This window comes from Balaenoptera ricei, chromosome 3, assembly GCF_028023285.1.
Source record: "Balaenoptera ricei isolate mBalRic1 chromosome 3, mBalRic1.hap2, whole genome shotgun sequence".
In the NCBI taxonomy this organism is placed as follows: Eukaryota; Metazoa; Chordata; class Mammalia; order Artiodactyla; family Balaenopteridae; genus Balaenoptera; species Balaenoptera ricei.
Window position 1 is genome coordinate 134,173,377 of NC_082641.1, and position 22,715 is coordinate 134,196,091.

General features: G+C 45.0%; 1 protein-coding gene across 1 annotated transcript in view; it reads right to left on the minus strand.

Annotated features, from left to right (window-relative positions):
* Positions 1-16,174, minus strand: part of ADAM19 (ADAM metallopeptidase domain 19) — an 88,528-nt gene extending 72,354 nt beyond the window's left edge. Inside the window, exons 1-3 of the mRNA XM_059917588.1 lie at positions 15,972-16,174; positions 13,240-13,325; positions 8,757-8,827 (exon numbers count right to left, since the gene is read on the minus strand). Coding sequence (XP_059773571.1) covers positions 8,757-8,827; positions 13,240-13,325; positions 15,972-16,038 — 224 coding nt within the window. The 5' untranslated portion in view covers positions 16,039-16,174. The remainder of the gene's footprint in view (positions 1-8,756; positions 8,828-13,239; positions 13,326-15,971) is intronic.
* Positions 16,175-22,715: the final 6,541 nt, after the last annotated feature.

Below are 22,715 nucleotides of genomic sequence, written 5' to 3' on the forward strand. Positions count from 1 at the left end.
CTTCCTAATTACATTTGGAAACCAGCTCAGGGGAATTCCCTCTTACTTCATTCTTAAATGTTTTTCCCATCCTGCAAAATACAAATAATAGCAACTATTTATTGGGCTCTCACAGTGCACCAGGCACAGTGTAAGTCCTTTAAGAGCACTGTGTTATTGAATATCACATGACACCTGATGAGGTGGCCACTATTATTAGCCCCATGATGTGGATGAGGAAACTGAGACTTGCAAAGGTAAGCAACTTGCCAAAGCTTACACCTCCAGTAGGTGCAAGGAGCCAGGCTGACTCCTATGTGCCTGGATTTCAGCACTACAGTCCACTGAAATCCAAATTCTAACCTAGGCCTAGGGAAGGCAGGAGGAAAGGGAAGAAGGAGGGCAGAATAACAGAGAAGTAACACCAGTGTTCATCGAAGAAGAGCATACCAAGTAAGGACAGGGCATCCAAGAGGCAGTATGAGGCCACAGCTAAGACCCCGGGCTTGGAGCGCCCTTCCCACCCAGATGTCTTTGAACAACTCACACTGCTCCATGCCTCAGGGTCCCCATCTGCCAAACAGGACTAACACAGGTACCTACACCTCACAGGGTTGCTGTGATGATTGAATTAGAGATTGCACAACAGAGCCTGCTACATAGGCATCTCCTACGCTGTAGCTATTACTATGGTTGATGATATCATTATTCCTATCTGACCATCATTCCTCAGCCAGAAGCTGCCTGAAAGCAGACTGTGCATCAGACAACATGAGCTGGAACTTAGGAAATGCTGATAAATGGTAACCACACATGCTATGTCTCAATATTCTTTTCTCTTGCCACTCTTACTTGAAGACAGTCACAGGGGCCACATACAATGCTTTGCATCACCAAGACACTTTAGAAAACATCCGTTCTTGACTCTGCATTAATGAAACTTAGCATGTATTGAAAACCAGCTTATTTATGTGTCACGAGTGATACTATGCACAGCGTAATACATTATTGCTGGGACTTCCCTGGTGGTGCAGTGGTTAAGACTCCGCGCTCCCTTGGGCTTCCCTGGTGGCGCAGTGGTTGAGAGTCCGCCTGCCAGTGCAGGGGACACGGGTTCGAGCCCTGGTCTGGGAGGATCCCACATGCCGCGGAGCGGCTGGGCCCGTGAGCCACAATTACTGAGCCTGCGCGTCTGGAGCCTGTGCTCCGCAACAAGAGAGGCCGTGATAGTGAGAGGCCCGCGCACCGCGATGAAGAGTGGCCCCCGCTCGCCGCAACTGGAGAGAGCCCTCGCGCGGAAACGAAGACCCAACACAGCCAAAAATAAATAATAAAAATTAAAAAAAAAAAAAAGACTCCGCGCTCCCAATGCAGGGGGCCTAGGTTCGATCCCTGGTCAGGGAACTAGATCCCACATGCATGCCACAACTAAGAGTTCACATGCCAAAACTAAGGAGCCCCTGTGCCTCAACTAAGGAGCTGGTGAGCCACAACTAAGGGGTCCACCTGCCGCAACTAAGACCCAGCCCAACCAAATAAGTAAATAAATAAATATTTTTTTAAAAATACATTATTGCTAAGGCTCACAAACCTGGTGGATTTGTTTCCTGTGCCTGATGTGTAACAAATTACCACAAACTAGGCGGCTCGAAACAACAGAAAGCTATTCTTTCACGGTTCTGGAGGTCAAGAGAGCAAAGTCAAGGTGCTAGCAAGGCTGCACTCAGTCTGAGAGATTCCATTCCTGGCCTCTCCCAGCTTCCAGTGGCTGCCTGTATTCCTCGGCTTGTGGCTACATCACTCCCATCTCTGTGGTCACACTGCCTTCTCCTCTTCTGTCTGTGAGCAAATCTCCCTTTGCCTTCCTCTTACAGATATACTTGTGATTGAATTTACAGCCCACCCAGAAAATCCAGAATTATCTCCCCTTCTCAAAATCCTAAATGTAGTCACACTTACAAAGATTCTTTTTTGCCCCATAAGGCAGCATAGTCTCAGGTTCCAGGAATTAGAATGTGGGTCTCTGGGAGCATGGGTTACATTTTTCAGCCTACCTCATCCCTCAATGAAGTTATTTTCTATTTTCTATGCAGGACATAGAGTATAGTAAGAAACAGACAGACCTGAGTGTGACTCCTGGATCTGCCTGACATTGAGTAAATTACTCAAATTCCTCACACTTGAGTCTTCCCATTTACAAAATATGAATAATAAAAGTATCTTCTAAAAAGAGTTGCCATGCGGATTAAATAAGATGGCATGTGAAGTGCCTCTGCACAGTGACTGACTCTCAGTAAATGCTCACTAAGGAGTGAGCGTTATCGTGAACACAAACGAATAAACAACATTCAGAAGGCGAGTGACTTGCCGAAGGCCACCTAACCAGAAAGTGTCAGTGCCTGGAACTGAGTCTGGGTCTCTCTGGCACCAAAGCCCAAGCATGTTCTACCCTATGGATTAGGCATTTTGGGCTTATGTGCTCACAGCCTTAAGAATCAACACATCTAGGTTATTTCAGTTGTGGATGAGACTTCATGCTCTCTTCCGGCTACCGTACAGCTGCATCCCTTCAGATCACCACTTCTAGTTACTGAGACTGAGTTTACACAGCCTACCCTAAGAAAGCAGTATCATGTTTCCAATGATTTAGAAATACTGGAGACCCTGCTTATGCAGGGGTGCAGTTAGGAGTTTGGCTTGTACAAAATCACATCAGATTGGCTGGCAATCCATTTGGTCTGCAACTCCAGGGGTTCTGGACAATATGGGAATTATAACCGAAATCAATCTCCATCTACAAAGCTACAATTGGAAACTGCATTTCAAACAGGACCATGAGGTGTCTCTGGGGCAAGGTGCCTAGCCCAGCGCTTAGAATTTAAACCCACTTAGGCATTCGCTGCCTCAGAGTCAACGCAGCAGGGTTAATTCCAGTTCCTGATACTTCAAAAAAAATGTTTGAAGAAAATTTCAGACACTCACAGGGAGCTCTCTTCAAATTCTCATGTCCCCACCCATCCATCCAACCGTTTCCTCGGCACCGGTCTCCTCGGGTTATACAACATCAGCTGCGGGGAATGGGGAGCCCAGCTGTGTGCCGAGTTTGGAAAAAACATTCTGAATACTTTAGATCTGCCAAATACTTGGTTAAAGAACGATATCCTCTAATTTCTTAAGCCATGTGTATTTTAAGTGAAATGTAATCCATATGTCTGTGACTCATTTAAATGCACTTCAGTGAAGCACGGTTCACCAAGAGCGCTGGGATATGTCTAAGCCTTTCTTAAGCTTCTCTTTGATCCAGGAAATTGAATTCTGCCAACAACAAATGAAGCTCCTGACAAGAGAGGGTCTAAGAGAGCTGTCCTTTATCCTAGATAAGATGTTAAAGTCTATTCCTCACCCAGGAGGAAGCCGGGGAGAACTCCATAGCCTGGGTGATATGCAGAGTTTTGCTCCAGATCAGCTACGCATCTCCACCAGGCCTCCTTGGAAGAGAGGCGCAGCGGCAAGCGGTGGTAACTAACCTACCCCGTCTATTGCTGCAAAAACTCCTCTTCTGCCTATTTCTCCCCTTCTTGGGTCCTCCAGTATTATACAACTCAAATAGGGATGAAGGGGAAAAAGTCCAGGACCTAGATCACTCCCTTAGCAGTGAATGACTGTTCATTTTCCAGGACAATTAATTTTGTTAATTTTGTTGCTTGATTTCCAAGACGGTCTCCATCCCTAAGATATCTCTGAGGGACTGATAAGAAGTTAGAGATATGAAGTGAGATGAAAGTCGGAAGTAGTGGTAGGTACAGTAATCAGTAAATCTCCAAATGCCTAAATTCTGCCTTGACCATTACTATTCCCCATGAGGTCTGGAGGTAGATATGCACACAAAAGAAAACAAATATCCATTCTTATTAGCTAGCCTTATACAAACAGGATTTCTCTTTCGCTGAGCTGGAGCACAATGAATGGGGTGAGACCAAAGGACATCTCTCCTTTTCCCAAGCCAAAACCTAAATCTGGCATCATTTGGACTCAAGGAAGGAAGTCTACTGAAGAGATGGGAGTTGCAGAATGTGCTTCAGAGACTAGCAGAGAGAAGTATATAGATGGCCAAAGATCCTCTGGGCACAGCGCCCACTGGTTGAGCTGCTCATTTGCTTTTGAAGGTGACCTTGTAATGTAGTAATTGAGCCAGTGAGCATCCTGCAAGCAGGTTCAACAGTTCAGTGTGCCCTCCTCTTGGGAGAAAGTGGAGAAGGGAGAGAGCCAGGGCCTACATCTCCCTGGAGGCAACCAACTCCCCAGATGCCTACAGCTAAGGAAGATTCCATTTGATTTCCGCAAACAAACTGTTGTCCAATATGGTTTCTGGATTGATGAGGCAGTCCTCAGAGCCTGGGGGAAATTACGTGGAGAATAAAATATTATGGATTTATACCTCAAAATCGTGGGTTGTGGAAATAGCAGCCTATAATTTCTTCCCTGTAATTTCCCTTCTCGTGCTTATGTTGCCTAAACGGTGGGTCCTGGGCTAGCAGTTCATCCTCAACTTCAAGGTCTGTGGTTTTGAGGGTATTTGTCTTTATCCCACTGCCCCCTATTTCCAGGAATGTCTACAGAACTGGAGAGTAAATGCCCTGAGGCAGGGACCTCTTTTCCATTTTCCACTTATGTGCTATTCTTTCAATAGGTAGCACAGGAAAGGCTCTTAGAACCCAACTGGGACAAAACCCTCATTCGACAGATGAGAAAGTTGAGGCCCAGGAGAGCCAACTGGCTTACTGACCAATTCCACATCGTCTGTCTCTGAGCTCAGTACTCTCTCCACTGTACCACACAGCCCTAATCACAAGTCAGGTTCTCCTAACAACAGCTATGTAGCAACAGTGGCAAATGATGGGTAGGTGTGAGTAAATGTAAAACTAGGGAACATATCAGAGCAGAGTACTACCTTCATCACATACAGGTGAGTCTACAAAAACAAGTGTGGAGCAATATGTAGAGTATAATCTCATTTCTGCTCCTCCCTCAGCACAAAAATAGCAGCCTGGGTGCGCTTCTGTGTGATTGTGCCGATGAGTATCTACGTGCGTGCTCTCACACTCAGAGAAAGGTCTATGGTAGGCTCACCAGCTGTTCACAGTGGACTCTCCTTGTGGGTGGGAGACTTTCATTCTTTCACTCATTATGTTTTGGTACTGCTACATGTTTTACAATGAGCATGTACTGCTTTTGCAATTAAAAAAAAGCACAGGCTAGAAAAAAATAGTGGCTGCCATTTACTGGATATGGAGTACAAGCCAGGCACTATGCTGACCCCTTGACAGGCACCATCTCATTTCATCCTCCCAGTGGCTCTACGGCGTGGGACTCTTATTATACCCCAGATAGGGAAACTGAGGCTTGAAGAGGACATACGGTTAGTAAGTGGCGAGTCAGGATCTGAACCAGGACCCTCCAACATGAAAGCCACATTGAGGTTAGCCCTACGATGTCACTCTTTTCCACCTGCACTCAATAGAGAAAAGAGTGTGTGTCCCCCATGGGAATGTCATCCGTTTATCCCGAGTTGCTTCACAGCAGAGAAAAGCTGCCAGCTGCTGTGCTATGGAACTAAGGCACCTTGGGGTGTCTGCTGCCTGAGCTGAAGGCCCATTTGCTGTGTCCCTCTCTCCTGGCCTAACCCCCATGTTCCTCCTTCCTCACTATTCTTGGCTATCTCTCCATGTGTGAATTCCATTAAAGGCCTGCTCACTGCTATTTTGGGCCATGCATTAGCACATGGGCTTTGATTAGACGAGAGAAGGCCAGACACCTCAGGATGATGAAAAAGAAATTAGAAATGTCCTCTTCCTCCCCTCAGAGTCCCAGAAGCCCTTGTCCACAGCTCCTGGGAGGCCTGAGAATCCAATATATGAGGAGACGTAGGTGGGGGCAGGGGGAGGGAATGGAAACCTTCATAACCTATTAGGACCTTTGCACTTGGCTATTCCTGCTCCTTGGAATTGTCTTCTCCCCGCTGCCCACGTGGCTCACTTCCTCCCCTCCTTCAGGTCTGGACTCAAATATCAATTCACCACCGAGGCCTGCTCTGGCCACCATTCCCAAACAGCACCTCCCTCCTGAACCCCTACTCTTCAGAGCCCTTATGTTCCTTTTGTTTCTGCCACAGCAGTTGTCACTGGACCTACTACACATTCACTTGTGTATTTATTGTCCCCCTCCACTGAAATATAAGATCCAGGAAGGCAGAACTGTTTTATTCACAACTATATCTGCAGTACCTGCACTGGTGCCTGGAATGCTACAGATGCATCCAAGATGGAAAAGATAAATGAATCAACTGAGGAGGTTAAGAACCAGAGCCTGAGGCTCACTTAGCACAGGGCCTAGTTTCCCCTCAAATATCATGGGATTATAACAACTTTATAATTTGTATAAAATGTGAAAAATCAGAGGAGCAGCACCACCACCCCCCAAGCTGTTTTGAATCCAGACTTGCACGCACCATGAATGAGAGGGCTTTGGGAAGTAAACACACTAGGAAGTCACGTGCAGTTGGAGTTCCGCTTGCTAACACATGTTCAAAAACAAAAAGCCCAATTTAGACGAAAATAGCAGGAAGCCATCCCCAGGGATACCTGGTGAGGTCATACTGCTTGGCTCTGCTGCTTCCATTTTTGTCAAGTCTCCTGCCTGCTGCCAATTCAAGGAGGCCAGGAATCACATCCAGGCCACTGCTGATCACTGGGAAACAAAAGAGCTCCAGGCAACAGACAACAGAACCATATCTCCGGGCTCTCCTCTGGAACCTCAGTGTGGGACCGTAAAAAATCACAATAGTAGTCAACTATTTACTGTGTTCTCTGTAAGCACTTTGTGTACATCACTATACTCAGCCCTCACAACCACCCATATGAGGCTGGTGTTACTAGTCTCATTTTATAAGTGACGACACTGAGATGCTAAAAGACGCAGCGATATGCCCCAGGTTACTCAGCTAGTAAGTTGAAACTGGGTTTCTGTGACTCCAGATCCAAGAACACAAATGATCCTCATTTCACCTCTCTCATTGACTTGCTGTGTGGCCTTAGACAAGCGCCTATCCTTCCCTGAGTTGAAGTTTCTGCTTCCATGCATAAGACTGCTGCACTCAGTGTTTTCTATGGCATCTTCATGCTCTAACTTCCTATGACCTCTTGCAAAGACTCCAAAATATGAAGGAAGCATGAATCCTGGGATCCCTGCTTGGCCAGTCCAACTCCAAAGGATTTTCCCATGACACTAACCCCATCACCTAGGCAGCCCAGAGGAAGCTGAGGGGTCAAATGCCCCAGCTGAAAGCAGAATAGGACAGATTAGACGGAGGTGGCAATAGGGAACAATAGACTAGAGCTAGAGGGTTAGGGCCATGAGAAACTGAAGAAGGCCCCTGAGAGAGACTAAGAACAGACCCTCTGGGGGCCTTTCCTGCAAGACCAAAGGAAGACAATGCAAGGAGAAATCTCAGGCAGATTTCTGGGCCTGCGCCCTCTGCAGACACAGCCAGCCGGGTCTATTCCAGGGAAATGGGACAAAAGGAACACATTCTTGGGCTGGTTTTACTCCAGGAGTAAGGCAGGAGGAAAGTAGCGAAAATGATTGAGATGCCCATCTTTCTGGCTTCCCGAAGGCCACCACATTCTGGAGGCAGAGGAAAGACTCGGATGAAGCCCATTACTGCTCAGGCTGCTTAAGTCATACTTTTACTGCACTTCCGACACCACTCATCCTCCTCTGCGAGTGTCCAAAAAGCCCAAATTTGGAATAATTTATATTCTTGCTTTCCACCCAAGCTTAGCAGTCATTCCCATCCTCCTGGATATGGGAAGGTCCCTATCCATCGCTTTCTTGGCAGTGATGCATGTGATTACTCATCTGCTTCTAAGGGACTCCGGAGGCTGCCAAGAGGAGACAGGCAGTTCTGCGAGCCATGCAGCCTTATCTGCAAGGTCTGTGCGGCAGAATGTAAGTGGGACTGTTGGTGGGGAAATATCAGAAGCCCTCAGAGGACCCCGGCCAAGTAAGGAGAGCTCTCCAGTGGCCAAAGCAGATTGGGAATGGCCAAAGAATGGGCAAAAGACACAGCCGTGCCTTATGTCTATTCACCTGCTCGATAACGTGAATCAAGATACAGCTGCACTTGACGGCAAATCAATGTGGAAATATTTCTGGGCCAGGCAGCCACCCAAGAGGAATGAGGTTAGGAAGATGGAGGAACCAGCCCGATGAAGCCAGGAGACTGCTGACCATGCCCTTATTGGCAGGAGCTCAGATGTAGCTGACCCAGAACAGACAGAGCAGCCAGGGTGTGAGCACCAAATCCCAGAACACTCCACCTTGCCTCTCTCCTTTCTGCTGTTTTCCTCTAATCTCCTTCACTTCCTGCTGTGCGCTGTGCTGGAGCTAGTAAGACAGCTGCCAAAGTCCTCCAGCCCATCCCTCCCTTCGTGTCTCACACATACACATACTCACACACTCACGTGCAGTGAACTCTAAGAGGCCCCAGAAATACAGCCTGAGGAAATTCAAGGAAGATGTTAAACAGTCCACTAATTTCACAGCAAGTCAACAGACTGTGGAAATGCTGGCTCTGTAAGATGCTCCCCACAAAGGAACCCCAGCTTGAGAGCTTGGGTCACTTCGCTAACTGCTTCCTTCCGAAACAGCGGCACCTGCGTCCGGCACTGACATGCAAGTGGGTTGTTTCATTTTAGACAAAGGAGAAGTCCACTTACTCATTCTTCTCCAGGTCCAGGATCAGTTCTCGCCCCTCAGCCATCACCCTGAGCTCAGCTTTGAGTGGATGCTAAAAGCAACAACAAAAGAATGTCAGTTCCTAAAAGCAGGGAACGAGGCTCCCAGGAAGGGGTGCAGGATCTAGCACAGGGCTCTGACCTGGATCCACAGGAAGTGGATCCACAAAAAAGACTCAATCTCATTTCCAGCCCAAACATGAAATATCTTCACTCCCAGAAGGACCCAATTCCCCTCCCCCATCTGCATTCTCCTCAAAGACAAAGGAGAGAAACTCCAAGCCGAAATGTGGTTGTAAGTGCCTGCATGCAGGCCTGGTAAAGGCAAACCCTGAAAAACACAATCTTGGAAAACAAATTTTGCGTTGAGTTAGATCTGGCTTCAAGTGCTGGCTCCGACACTATAGTTGTGAATTGGGCACGTTACCGAACCTCGCTACAACTCAGTTTCCTCGTTTATAAAATAGAGAAGTAATAGTCAACTTTATGGGGATCTTGTAAAGACTAAGTGACATGGTAAATGTAAAGAATTTATTACAGTGCTTGGCATACAGGAAGCCCGTTACATGTTGGCTGTTATCTAAAATACCAGGGAAAGCCTCTTCATCATGGGCTCGTATTTTATTTTATATTGGCTCTCAGTTTGGATACCCCTCAATCATCTCAGAGGAGACAACTAGAAGAACCTCCTACTAAGGTTTTAAAGGTCTGAAAGATACATTTTACACATAGGAGAAAATTTGCTGAGGGCCAAAGTAGCTACACACCCAGAATAGACCATTTAAAGTATCATACAAACGGCCAATAAGCATAAAAAACATGTTCAGCATCACCGGTAACTTTCCCTCACCCAAAAAGATTTTTTTAAGATACCTTTTAAAAAATCAAAGCAACAAAGATTTTTTTAAAACCGTAAATCACAATGCAGTGGAGTATACTATAGAATGGGCACTCTCACACCCTACCAGTGAGAATTTCAATCAATACTGGCTCACCGGAAAATAATCTGTCAGTATAGACCAAGAGTTTAAAAATGTTTAGGCCCTCTAACTCAGAAATACAAGATTCTATCTGAAGAGAACAAATGGAAACACAGGCAATGGTTTATACACAAGGATGCTCATTACTTACAATAATGACTAATGAAATAGAACCTAAATGTCCAAAAATAGGAGAATGGTTAAAAAACTGATAATCCATTCACATGACAAAACATTACAGTCATTAAAAATGATGACTTTCAATAATTCTTAAATTATCAAGAAAGTACACATGATAATGATTAAGCACAAAGGCTTAAAACATAACACTGTATGTTTTATTCATTCACACTTCTGTAAAGGGACTAAAGTAGAGAGAAATAAACCAAAAGGTTACCATAGTTACTTCTCAGCAGTGAGAACATGAGTTAATTTTATTTTCTTTTGTGCATTTTTCCATGTTTTTATAATGGCTTTATATATATATATATATATATATATATATATATATATATATTTTTTTTTTTTTTTTTTGGACTGCGTTGGGTCTTCGTTGCTGTACACGGGCTTTCTCTAGTTGCGGTGAGCGGGGGCCACTCTTCGTTGCAGTGCACGAGCTTCTCATTGCGATGGCTTCTCTTGTTGCGGAGCTCTAGGCACGCGGGCTTCAGTAGCTGTGGCGTGGGGGCTCAGTAGTTGTGGCTTGTGGGCTCTAGAGAGCAGGTTTGGTAGTTGTGGCGCACAGGCTTAGTTGCTCCGCAGCATGTGGGATCTTCCCGGACCAGGGCTCGAACCCGTGTCCCCTTCATTGGCAGGCGGATTCTTAACTACTGCCCACCAGGGAAGCCCAAGCTTCTACCCCTTTTAAGGTTGACCTCAAAGCTTAGTTTTGGCATGTATGAGAAAGTGGGTCACCTGCTTTGCCACCTCTGGTTGGGGGCCTGCCTCTTCCAAGCACGTTTCTCTTCTTATCAGCTTCAAACCCCACTTCCCATTAGGGTCCTGGGCATCCCTGAAACTTTTGTGCCACTGAGGGCTCTGATGAGATTTGAACATTGTGATCTAGGATGCTTGTGCAACTCTGTCCTTTGCTATTTTTTGCTAATTTATCCTACTCACTTCTTTTAACAAGGGACATTTCAAAAACATGGGGAGAGGAAGTTAGTGGGATGTTTACCCAATAACTTTCACTAAGAAATTCACTTCTCTGTTTCTGATGCCTATTTCTGATTCAGCTCTACCAATACCTATTTCTGGTCGCTGGTCCTTTGCCACTTCACTCTGGGAGGTCTGGAGCAAGGGCCCTGCCCAATCACATTAAGCATCAGAGACACAGTCCCAAGTGGGCATTTGAGGAAAACCACACAGCAACAGAGCTGTATCAATCCCTTATCCAAGAGGTAGGTGGCCAAGAGTCCACACAAAAAAAGGGAAGTTGACACAGATCAAAGCACTGTCACTTCTCCCCCAAAGAGACACAAGCTGCAACATGAGTATGAATATTTATTTTTAAGCGGGTAATCCAAAAATATTTCTCTAGTCTGGAAGATGCTCAGACACTGATATTTAAAATATGATATTCTTTGTTTCCAGGGGACATTTCAAGCAAAACAATGAAATAGCACTACAAGGATTTACGTAGCTTCCTTGTCCAGATTCACTCAGTTTTTGTCTTGCAACTCCACTCTGTGCTAGGAAGGGGCAACATCACCTCTCCTAGGAAGCGTAGGAGCTGACCCACTGTTTACACTTCCCCAGGGCAGGGTTACAATGCCTTTCTCTTTTGAGCTAGATTAAATAGATCTTCAGCTCCACGGGGTATTGGAAATCTGTCCTATATATCTGTACCCCCCCTTAAGACATAGTACAATATTTAGCATATAGTGTTCAACTAACGTTTGATGAATGAAGTAATTACAAAATGAGAATAAGATGCCTGAGTGAGACCTACCTCTCCTCTCCCTCTCTGACATTCATTCATTTGTTCTTCAACAAATATTTATGGTGCCAGGCACGGTGCTAACTATTCCTACAAAATACAATGACCCAGATTCTGGGCAGACAATGGCTGGGAACAAAGACAGGATCTGAGCTCCACTTTGTTTCTCAGGCCCTTCCTGAGGATGCCCAGCATCCCACATCTGGAGGGAACAGAGAGGCGTCTATAAAAGTATCAGATCCATTCCTCGGACAATAATGGATAGGTTGGAATATCCAAGATCTTAATTTTTAAAAATAACCTTCTCTAGGATGGCCATCCATTAATTTGTCTAGACTTTTCCTGAAGCTATTTTCAGTCTCTCCTCCTTTTTGATGAAATGAACTCCATGCATTTATTGTCTTTAGGATAAAATATTATTTGCTTTCATTTGTCCTAATATTTTCACTGTAAGTTCCCTTACTAAATCCAAATTGGAGCATTTTTGGACATGTCTGTATTACTCTAGCCATAACTTCATGGAGTCTGGGCATTTCTACTCTCCATTTACCTCTCCAGGCTCAAGGACCACAAGTCTGAAATCTTTCCTGACACAGCTCTCTCCTCCCTCTGCTACCATAATCTGGCTCTTATATGTTGCCCAATAAATCACTGACCATTTGAACCCAAAGGGCTCTTATTAACTACCCCTCCTCTCCAGCCCTCTTCCTTCTTATCCCCTCTAAGCCCTATTTTATAAATGAGGAAACTGAGTTCAGAAAGTGAAAGGTCCAGTAGCTGGTTACTGACATGCAGCAATCACATCTTCCTTTCTAGTTCTTTCTTGTCTCACTTGAGCTATAAGAACCAGAACCCAAGACTATCCTAGATGCACAGATCCTTCCTGCAAGAACAGGATAATGTTTTCTGTCTTATTCCCAATTCCCTTGATAAAGCCTGTGCATTCTGCTGGTGTCATGGCCCAAGGAGGCTACTGAATTTTAAGATTATTGGATTTGAAGACAGATTCCTCAGTACAAGGTCCCTACCCTGCCTCTTATTTTAAAAATAGTTTGGGTTAGCATTTTTCTCTCCAAGTATATTATCTCATCAATAAAGTGAAGCAGGGACATCCCTGGTGGTCCAGTGGTTAAGACTCCACGCTCCCAATGCAGGGGGCACGGGTTCGATCCCTGGCCAATAAATAAATAAATAAATGAAGTGAAACACATATGCAGAGCAAAAACTAATGACAAAATTTAATCAATCCCAGTTGAGAGTCGGTGATTTTTGTGACACGTATTTGCACTGAGCTTATGTCAGCATTAACATGGATTTTCATTTCCTCAACTACTTGCATTTAGAAGTGTTTCTAGTAGGTTGTCACACAGTGAAGGAAAGTCCCATCTGGGGTTTCCAAAACGGGAACACAGAGCAGATAGAGTGGGCCAGAAACGGAACTAACGGTGATAATTGGGCTTCCAGGAAAGTTGAGTAGGTGACCTCAAGCCTCACAAAACGGAGTTGTCAGCTTCTGCCTGTGAAAATGAGATTCTTTGAGTCTTACCTTTTCCCTCAAGGGGCTTTCTGCAGTCTTCCACTGAGGTATTATTAGTTCATGCTGTGGCTGGGGGCTGCCTTCCCCACTTCCTCCTGCCAACACAGGAAGCACACCATTGGAATCCCAGACCCCTGCACCCCAGCTAAGCCAGGCATGCACTGCCAACTGGAAAGACCCATATTGGGTTGTTAGGAGACCTGCTGGATTCCAGGCTCTTGGCACTCACTATGGGTCAGGCACTCTGCTAGGTGCTGATAATATAGTGGTTGGTCTGTGTATACTGCACAAAGTTTGCCTTCTAGAGATGGGAAGCGGACAACACAAATATTCTCCAACGGTACAAGAGGGTCATGAAATAAAGAGACGCTGAAGAGGAGGTACCTATTTTAGAGAGGATGATCAGCAAGGATGGCATTTAATTGACACCTGAGGGACCAGAAAGAAGATGCAAAGATCTAGGGGAAGGGTGTCCCAGGGAGAAGGACCAGCAAGAGCAGAAATGGCCTTGGCCTGTTTAAGGAACAAGCAGAAGTCAGAGGTAGCTAGAACGTAGCAGATGAGAGGCGAAATTGGTAGATATGGTCAGCAAGACAGCCATGGGTCTGATATCACAGAGGGCATGGAAAGTGTCTGGATTTTATTATAAATAGACTTGGAAGGCACTGGAGGGCTTAGACACAGAGCAATATGATCTGTGTTTGGTTTTTAAAAGATCTTTCTGCCGCTGGGTGGAGATGGAGAGGGTGGAGGTGGGGGAGGGAGGCAGGAGTGCAAGTAGAAGCAGGAAGGCAAGGCTGGAGACTTGCAGGAGCCCTAGTGAGAGTTGCTGGTGGCTCAGACTAGAATGACATCAGTAAAGAGGAATGAAGTGTTTGGATTCTGGGTATATCTGGAGGGCAAGCCCCTGGGTATTATTCCCATCGAGTTTCAGTTTTCTCATCTGTAAAATGAAGACAATGATACCCACCTGCCCATCTCACAGCATTACTGGGGAGAGTTACTGTGAAAGTGCTTCCCAATCCACAAAGCATCATGGCGTTAACCTGAGCTTCCTAAGGGCAAGTTTGCTTTTTCATATCACTTCCTACTTTCCAAATTATTCTCACCACCCAGTTCTCTGTACTCAAGACAACCCTGGGAGCTAGGTAGGAGGATTCCTATTTTACAAGAAAGGTGAGCTGAAATCTGTTTGAGGAGACTTGTTCCAGGCAGGGCAGACCTCAAACATTGGTCGCAGGCAATCTTAATAAAGTGGTAATTGCTCAAGGCCTAGACAAATTAGTCTCCGTAAGAATAGGCCAAATCCACAGGACTCCTGGGGTTGAAGTGAGGACTCCAAAATTTATTCTTTCTAAACCAACCACATCAATCACATAGAATAGAATAAGTGACAGAGAAGATGGCCATAGTTTTTCTGTTAGACTGGCCCAATTATGAGTGATTAACTTTCCTTTGAGATTACTGATATGATGTATTCTCAATCAAAATATATCCTAAAAAATAACCTCATTAGAGTAGCATTAGTTTCATCATATTAGTAAAAATGAGAAGCAATTCATTCATTTACTCGTTACATATTTTCTGAGTGCTTAACTATATGCCAAATACTATGCTAGGTGCTTGATATTCACTGGGGAATCAGGCATAGTTCCTGATCTAGTGGCTCTGATAAATCTAGATTCTCTGCAACAAAAAGGAATTATGCTATTCAATGGAACATTCAAAGGAATGAAATGATCTTTATGATTGCAAAAATTATTGAAAGCAAGGCTCAATAACAGAGGAACACAGTACATCTTAAGAAAAATTGTTCAAACCTTGGAAATAAGGCAAAAAGAGCAAGCAGGATGTCCTTTCAATGTCACATTTGGAGCATTGTTTAACGGGCCTTCCCACAGATTAGTGAATTATCTAGAGGAATGTACCTTTGTTTGACTTTTTTGTTTCCTATTAATTAAAGGCTATACTCTGTGAAGTTATCTGTTAACTGTAGCTTTCAGTCTGGTAGAGATGCAAATGACTTCAGTATAGTAGAAAGATAACTAAGAATTATGGTTGTTTGGTCCCATGGAGCATTGACCACTTTTGTATCTGTCCCAGCAAAGGATTTCAACATTCTTTCTCCAATGTTTCTATCACTCCTGTTCCTCTAATGCTTTGAACTAGCTTTACCATTCTATTCACTGCCTCATTAATGAATCAAATCAATCTTTGCCAACCTTTCATCCTATATTTGTATGAGAATCATGTTTTTAACTTTTTGAAAATTATACTTCTGCGATTTCTTGAAGGAATTTATAGTCATTGAAACCATGTTTTTGGAGAATGTAATGATGTGGCAAATGCTCATAATGTGAAGTGGCATATGCAAGACACAAAACTGTACCTATGGTATGGCTCCAATTTTATCAAAATATATTTATAGGCACACACACAAAGACTGGAGAAAAGAGGGGAGACTAGGAAAGCAGCGGAAAGAAAAGCCAAAAGCAGAAAAACAGAGGAAAAGGAGAGAGAGGGAGGCAAGCCAGGGAGGGACCGACCGTTTTCTGCCTGCTCCGGGTCTCCCGCATCTCCACCACCTCCCCAGGCGCACAACGTGGGAACAAAGCAGGGGCTCCCGGCCTGGGGGCCGGCGGGGGCGCTGCCCCGAGGAGTTGCGGGGGGCGACTCCCAGCTCCCCAGGTCCCCCAACCCACCCACCTCCAAAGCCCCCCGTCCCCCGCCCCGCTACTTACTTCTGGTCCATCCCGGCAGGGCGAGCGCCAGCAGGCAGAGCTGGGCAGCGCCCACGCCCCGGGGCATGGTGGCAGCTGGCCCCTCGCGCACTCTGCGTTCACCAGCACGCGGCCATGCCAGCACCCTAACCAGGCCGCGGCGCTTCTGGAACCCACGGTCGCCCAGCAGCTCCCAGCCCTGCTCCCAGCCATTGGCCGGGACGCTCCGCCCCCAGCTCCGCGGAGGAGGGGCGGGAGGAGCCAGGGGCGGAACCAGCGCGACCCCTGGGAGCCAGGCGAGGTGGGGGCGGGGGAGGGGGCGCGGTGTTCGGCGGTGCTCAGGTGCTGGCGATCAAGGGAGGGCGAGTCCGAGCCGGAGGAAGGGTAGGGATTCACGGTGGGCGCGGCCTGAGGAGGGTCGGGGGCTTGGGTTTGTAGGAATTAAACTGGACCCCTCTGGGTACAGCGGCCCGTTTCCTCTGTCCCGCACTGGGCTAGACGCCTTGGGTGACACTCAGAGGCTACTCACCCAGCACCGTCCTCTAGAGGCCGCCACGCTTGGACGCAGGTTCTGAAAGAGTTAACCTGGCACAGAGAGCTAAGTGCTGTATGGAATTGTTTTCTTAGCAGGACACAAATCAGGGATCTTTTCCTTCTGACTGGGAGGAGCGGGGTGGTGAAGAGAGGATTCCCAGAGGAGGAGACGTCTGAGCTCAGGAGGAGGCGAAATGGAGCACCAGGCAGAAAACCCTAGACAAACGGACGAGGGCGGGAAAGTCCATGGGCTGTATTGGGGGAAGACTGGAATTTGGGATGGTTAGGATTTAGGGCTTTGGAGGGAACGGAGGGAGATGAGACTTGAAAATAATGATAATGACTGTCACTTACTGAGGGTTTACTGTTTGCTAGAAGAAGAAAATAATAACTAAGACTGATAGAGCACTTCCTAAGTGCCAGACACTGTCTTCAGCACTTTACATAGGTCAACTTATTTAATTAATTAATCTAGGAAAAGAACTACCTTTTATTGTCCTTTAATATGTGCCAGGGACTCTCTATACATCATCTCTTTTCATTAGCCCAATGATCCCCTGGGGTAAGTACTAATAGTATCCTGGTTTAGAGATAGAAAACCAAACCTGAGAGGCTAAGTAATTTGCCCAAGGTCACACAGCTAAAGTCGGAGTCTGGATTCAAGTCCACATCTGAATAACTCCAGAGCCTCTTACAGCACACCTTATTTTACAGATGGGTAAACTGATAATCAGAGAAAACTGCCTTGCCTAAGATCCCTTAGCAAGTTTGGCAAAGCCTGTTTCTAATGCCTCAGACCTCTTGTCATCTATTCCTTTCACTGAATCTCCTTCTTCAAACCCAGGTTTGTACAGTTAAACAAGATGCTGTGTTTGGGGGAGGAAAAGGGACTCCTGAAGATTAGTAGGTATGTCTGTTGAAACCACTGGGCATACATAAAAGACACTGCTCTTGCCATTGATGTATTTAGAGGCTGTATTATTCTGTTCAAGCTGTCATAACAAAAAACACAGACTGGATGGCTTGAACAACAGAAAGGGTTTTTTTCACAGTTCTGAGATTAAGGTGTTGGCTTGGTTGGTTTCATACAAGGCCTCTCTTCCTGGCTTGTAGAAGGCATTCTTGCTGTGGCCTCACATGGCCTCTTCTCTGCTTGTGTGATGAAAGCAAGCTCTGCTGTCTTCCTCTTCTTAAGGACACTAATTCCATCAGACAGAGCCCCACTCTTATGATCTCATTTAATTTTTATTACCTCTTTATAGGCTCGATCTCCAAATACAGTCACACTGGGGGTTAGGGGTTCAACATATGAATGTGGGGACACAGTTCAGTCCATAACATTCTATCCTGTGGTCCCCAAAATTCATGTCCTTCTCACATGTGTCAACTGAAAAAAATGCACAATGCGAGAGTTGTGAGTTAAGTTTATTTCGGGCAAAATGAGGACTATAGACCTGGAGACAGCATCTCAGGTAGTTCTGAGGAACTGCTCCAAAGAAGTAAGGGGGAAGGTCAGAATTATATATGACTTTAGTGAAGGGGGTACATGCATCAAGCACACATTTTGGCAGAGGCTTGCTGCTAGTCATGAGGAGCAGATGTCACCGTTAATGATTTTAGTGCTTTTCTAGACGTGAGAAGATGCAAGAATTCGGGCTTATAAAATCTTCTCCTGAAGATATCTAACTATCTAAAGGCCTGTTCTGCCAGTTTTTCCCAGAGCACGGAGTGCCTCATTCCTGATCTCCACCCTGAACTCCTTTCAGCGGGTGTTGAAGGTCAGCGACTGCAGTGGCTAGTGACTTACTTCATTCTTGTAGAGGCTAATGGCAAGGGCCAATTTTTAGTTGACGCGTGCAATTACCCCTTCCCAACAGCCCCCAAAGACTTAACCCATGCCAGCATCAATTCCAAGCCCAAAGTCTCATCTCAATATCATCTAAATCAGATATGGGTGAAAGTCAAGGTATGATTCATTCTAAGACAAAATTCCTCTCCATCTGTGAACCTGTGAAACCAGACAAGTTATATGCTTCCAAAATACAGGTTTAGGGGGACATTCTCATTCCAAAAGAGAGAAATCCGAAAGAAGAAAGGGGTGACTTCCCATGCAAGTCCAAAACCTAGTCCAAATTCCATTAGAACTTCAAGCTCTAGAATAATCCTCTGGCTGGATGTTCTGCCTTCCCAGCCCGCTGGGGCAGTAGTGTCATCCCCACAGCCCTAGGCAGTGGCACTGCCCCCTCTGCTCTGGGCAGCAGCCCCACCCTGTGGCTTCTTGCTGCAGTCCTGCTCCCGAGGCACTGCGCAGGGGAAGCCTGGCTCCCTGAAACCAAGAGGGGGTCCTACCCTCTGAAACCAAGAAAGAAACAGCCTTGCCCTCTGGGCCTGTATGCTCTGCGCACATAGTGGGAATGGCAGCCCTGCTGATCTCTGAATCACCTTCAGGGTCGTTCTTCCCTTTTCTTAAAGGATAAAGCACATTCACAGCCAAATAGCTCTATTGTCCTGCCCTATAGAATCCCAGTTCAAAAGCCTTCCTTTATTTTGCCTTATCTCTGTTCTCCTTGGTCTTGGAACTGGCAGTGTCTCTGCTAGCATAATCCCATCTCTATTTCTGGCAGCTGCAGAGATGGCTGATTAACGGTTTGAGTCATCTCGTTATCGAGTGATTGTCCAGCCACACCCTCAGCATCCTCTCTAGAACATGTGCTTTCATTTTTTGCAGTGTAGATGGGCTGAGAAGTTTCCAAAGCTTCAAGCTCTTGTTCCTTTTTGCTTAGAATCCCTTCAATTTATCTCTCTCCTTTTGTATTTTACTATAAGCAACAAGGAGAAACCAGATCACACCTTTAACATTTTGCTCAGGAATCTCCTCATCCAAATATCCAAGTTCGAAACTTGGAATTTCTACTTTCCACAAAACACTAGGACACAATTCAACCAGGTTCTTTGTCAATTTATAACAAGGATCACCTTTCTTCTAGTTTCCAGTAACATGTTCTACCTTTTCATCTGAGACCTCCCCAGAATCACCTTTAATATTCACAGCTCTACCAACATTGTCTTCACGATATGTGTCTTCTCAAAAACGATAGCAGCTTTCTTTAGAGTGCTTCTCTTTTTTCCTGAACCCTCACCAGAATTGCCTTCAACATCATATTTCTACCAATAGTCTCTTCAAGGCAATCTAGGTTGTTTGTAGCATGGACCTCAAAGCTTATCCTGCTTCACTATTTACAATAGCCAGGACATGGAAGCAACCTAAGTGTCCATCGACAGATGAATGGATAAAGAAGATGTGGCACATATATACAATGGAATATTATTCAGCCATAAGAAGAAACGAAATTGAGTTATTTGTAGTGAGGTGGATGGACCTAGAGTCTGTCCTACAGAGTGAAATAAGTTAGAAAGAGAAAAACAAATACCGTATGCTAACACATATATATATGGAATCTAAAAAAAAATGGTTCTGAAGAACCTAGGGGCAGGACAGGAATAAAGATGCAGACATAGAGAATGGACTTGAGGATATGGGGAGGGGGAAGGGTAAGCTGGGACGAAGTGAGAGAGTGGCATGGACATATATACACTATCAAATGTAAAATAGATAACTAGTGGGAAGCAGCCACATAGCACAAGGAGATCAGCTCCATGCTTTGTGTCCACCTAGAGGGGTTGGATAGGGAGGGTGGGAGGGAGACGCAAGAGAGAGGGGATATGGGGATATATGTATATGTATAGCTGATTCACTTTGTTATAAAGCAGAAACTAACACATCATTGTAAAGCAATTATATTCCAATAAAGATGTTAAAAAAAAAAAAAAAAGCTTATCCAGCTTCTACCTATCACCCAGTCCCAAAGCCACTTCTACATTTTTAGGCATTTGTTACAGCAGGACCCCACCTCTTGGTACCAAAATCTGTATTAGTCTTCTAGGGCTTTGCATAACTGAACACCATAGACTGGGTGGTTTAAATAACAGAAATGTATTTCTTCAGTTCTGGAGGACGAAAGTCCAAGATCAAGGTGTTGACAGGGTTGTTTTCTGGTGAGGCCTCTCTTCCTGGCTCCTAGACAGCTGCCTTTTTGCTGTGTCCTCACATGGCCTCTTCTCTGTGTGAGCATGCAGAGGCAGAGAACACTGGTCTTCCTCTTCTTATAAGGACCCTAATCCTATCAGATCAGGGCTCCACCCTTATAACCTCATTTAACCTTTATTACCTCTTTATAGGCCCTATCTTCAAATACAGTCACATGGGGGATTAGGGCTTCAACATATGAATTGGGGTCGGAGGGGAGACATAATTTAGTCCAGAACAGGGGCTCTAAGCCCTAGAGCCAGGAGACTAGAATTCTAGTCTCAGCTCTCTCCAACCAGCTCTGTGACTTTGGGTAAGTCACTTCTCCTTTCTGGGCCTGAGTTTCTGACCCAATGGCCTGGGAATGGTAATGGCTGCCCCAATCCATCTCACTCAGGAGCTGTGAGAAGCTGTTGAGATAATTGTGGTGAAAGTGCTATGCCAGTTAAAAAATATTGAAGTATCAAGTCTAACTCATTCTATGGACAATCTACTTGCAAAAGGCATCCAAGCTCCATATCTGAAATTTGCTCCCAATTGCTGGCACTCAGCTGAACAATATTTAATCAGCATGTGCCCCTGAAAATTGGGAAGTAGCTCACAAGAGAAAAAGTCCAGTGGTTTCCACACTGACCAAAAAATGATGCCCAATTCTGTCTCTCATCTATGCCCTTCCACACTTATACACAGAAACAAACATATACACAACTTTTGACCCCCAGAAGACTTTCCATTTATTTGTAAAGAATGTATTTGTTATTTATAAAGAATACTACATCTGTATATAATCTTTAAAATATTCGTGACATTTAACCTACTAATTACATTTCTGGGAAACTAGCCTAAAAAAATAATCTGCAGGGCTTCCCTGGTTGGTGCAGTTGTTGGGAATCCGCCTGCCAGTGTAGGGGACGCGGGTTCGGGCCCTGGTCCAGGAGGATCCCACATGCAGTGGAGCAGCTAAGCCCGTGTGCCACAACTACTGAGCCTGCGCTTTGGAGCCCGTGAGCGGCAACTACTGAAGCCCACGTGCCTAGAGCCTGTGTTCCGCTGCAGGAGAGGCCACGGCAATGAGAGGCCCAGGCACCACGACAAGGAGTAGCCTCTGCTTGCCGCAGCTGGAGAGGGCCCTCGCACAGCGACGAGGACCCAACGCAGCCATAAATAAATAAATAAAATAAATTTTTAAAAAAATAATAATAATCTGCAATGCACACAAAGATTTATGGACTATAATGTTGATAGTGGTGTTATTTATAATAGTGAAAAATTGGAAACAACATAAATATCCAACTGTGAAGGAACAGTTAATAAATTATAGAATATTCATATGATGGATTATTATGTCCATTTATTTAAAATAATGTTTGCAAAGAGTTTATGCTCTGATGTTAAGTGAAAAAAATCAGTGTCCAAAATTACAAATGTAAGTATGATCTCAGCTATGTAAATAAAAGACTAAAAAAAAAACTAGAAGGAAATGTGCCAAAATGTTAATGGCAGTTACCTCTGGATGGTGAGACTATGGATGGATGAAGGTTTTTTGTTTGGTTTGGTTTTTTTGGTTTTTGTTCATTATTTTTTGTTTGTTTGTTTTGCCCCTTCCATTTTCTACAATACTTCTCTACTTATGTGTTACTTTAGTAATGGGGGTGGGTGGACAAATGGTAAACACAGAAAAGAAACACAAAAGGAATAATGGTTTATCCTGGTGTCTTATGCAGAGAGTTTTGCATACTTGACCTCTCTACACAAGCTTGATCCTCTCCTCTGATGTTAGGGAAACTGAGGCAGAGTTAGAGCAACCAGTTCCAAATTTCAGAAGTCTAGGTGACCGAGGTCACTGTTCCTTCCAGCTACAGTATAATATCATGGTTAGGAGGTGGTCACCCTGCCAGGTTTAAATCCCTTTTCTGTCCTTTACCAGCTGTGACAACGGGCAAATAAACTTTTCTGTGACTTTGTTGCCTCATCTATAAAAGATGCTAATAATGATAGTTCCTAGATCATAGAGTTTTTGTGAGGCTTAAATGGATGCTTAGAATAATACCTCTCACTTAGTAAGCAGTTAACACATGCTAATTGTAATAATTCTCATTCTACTGCTAATAAGTATGGGGGTGGGGACCATATTCATGATGCTT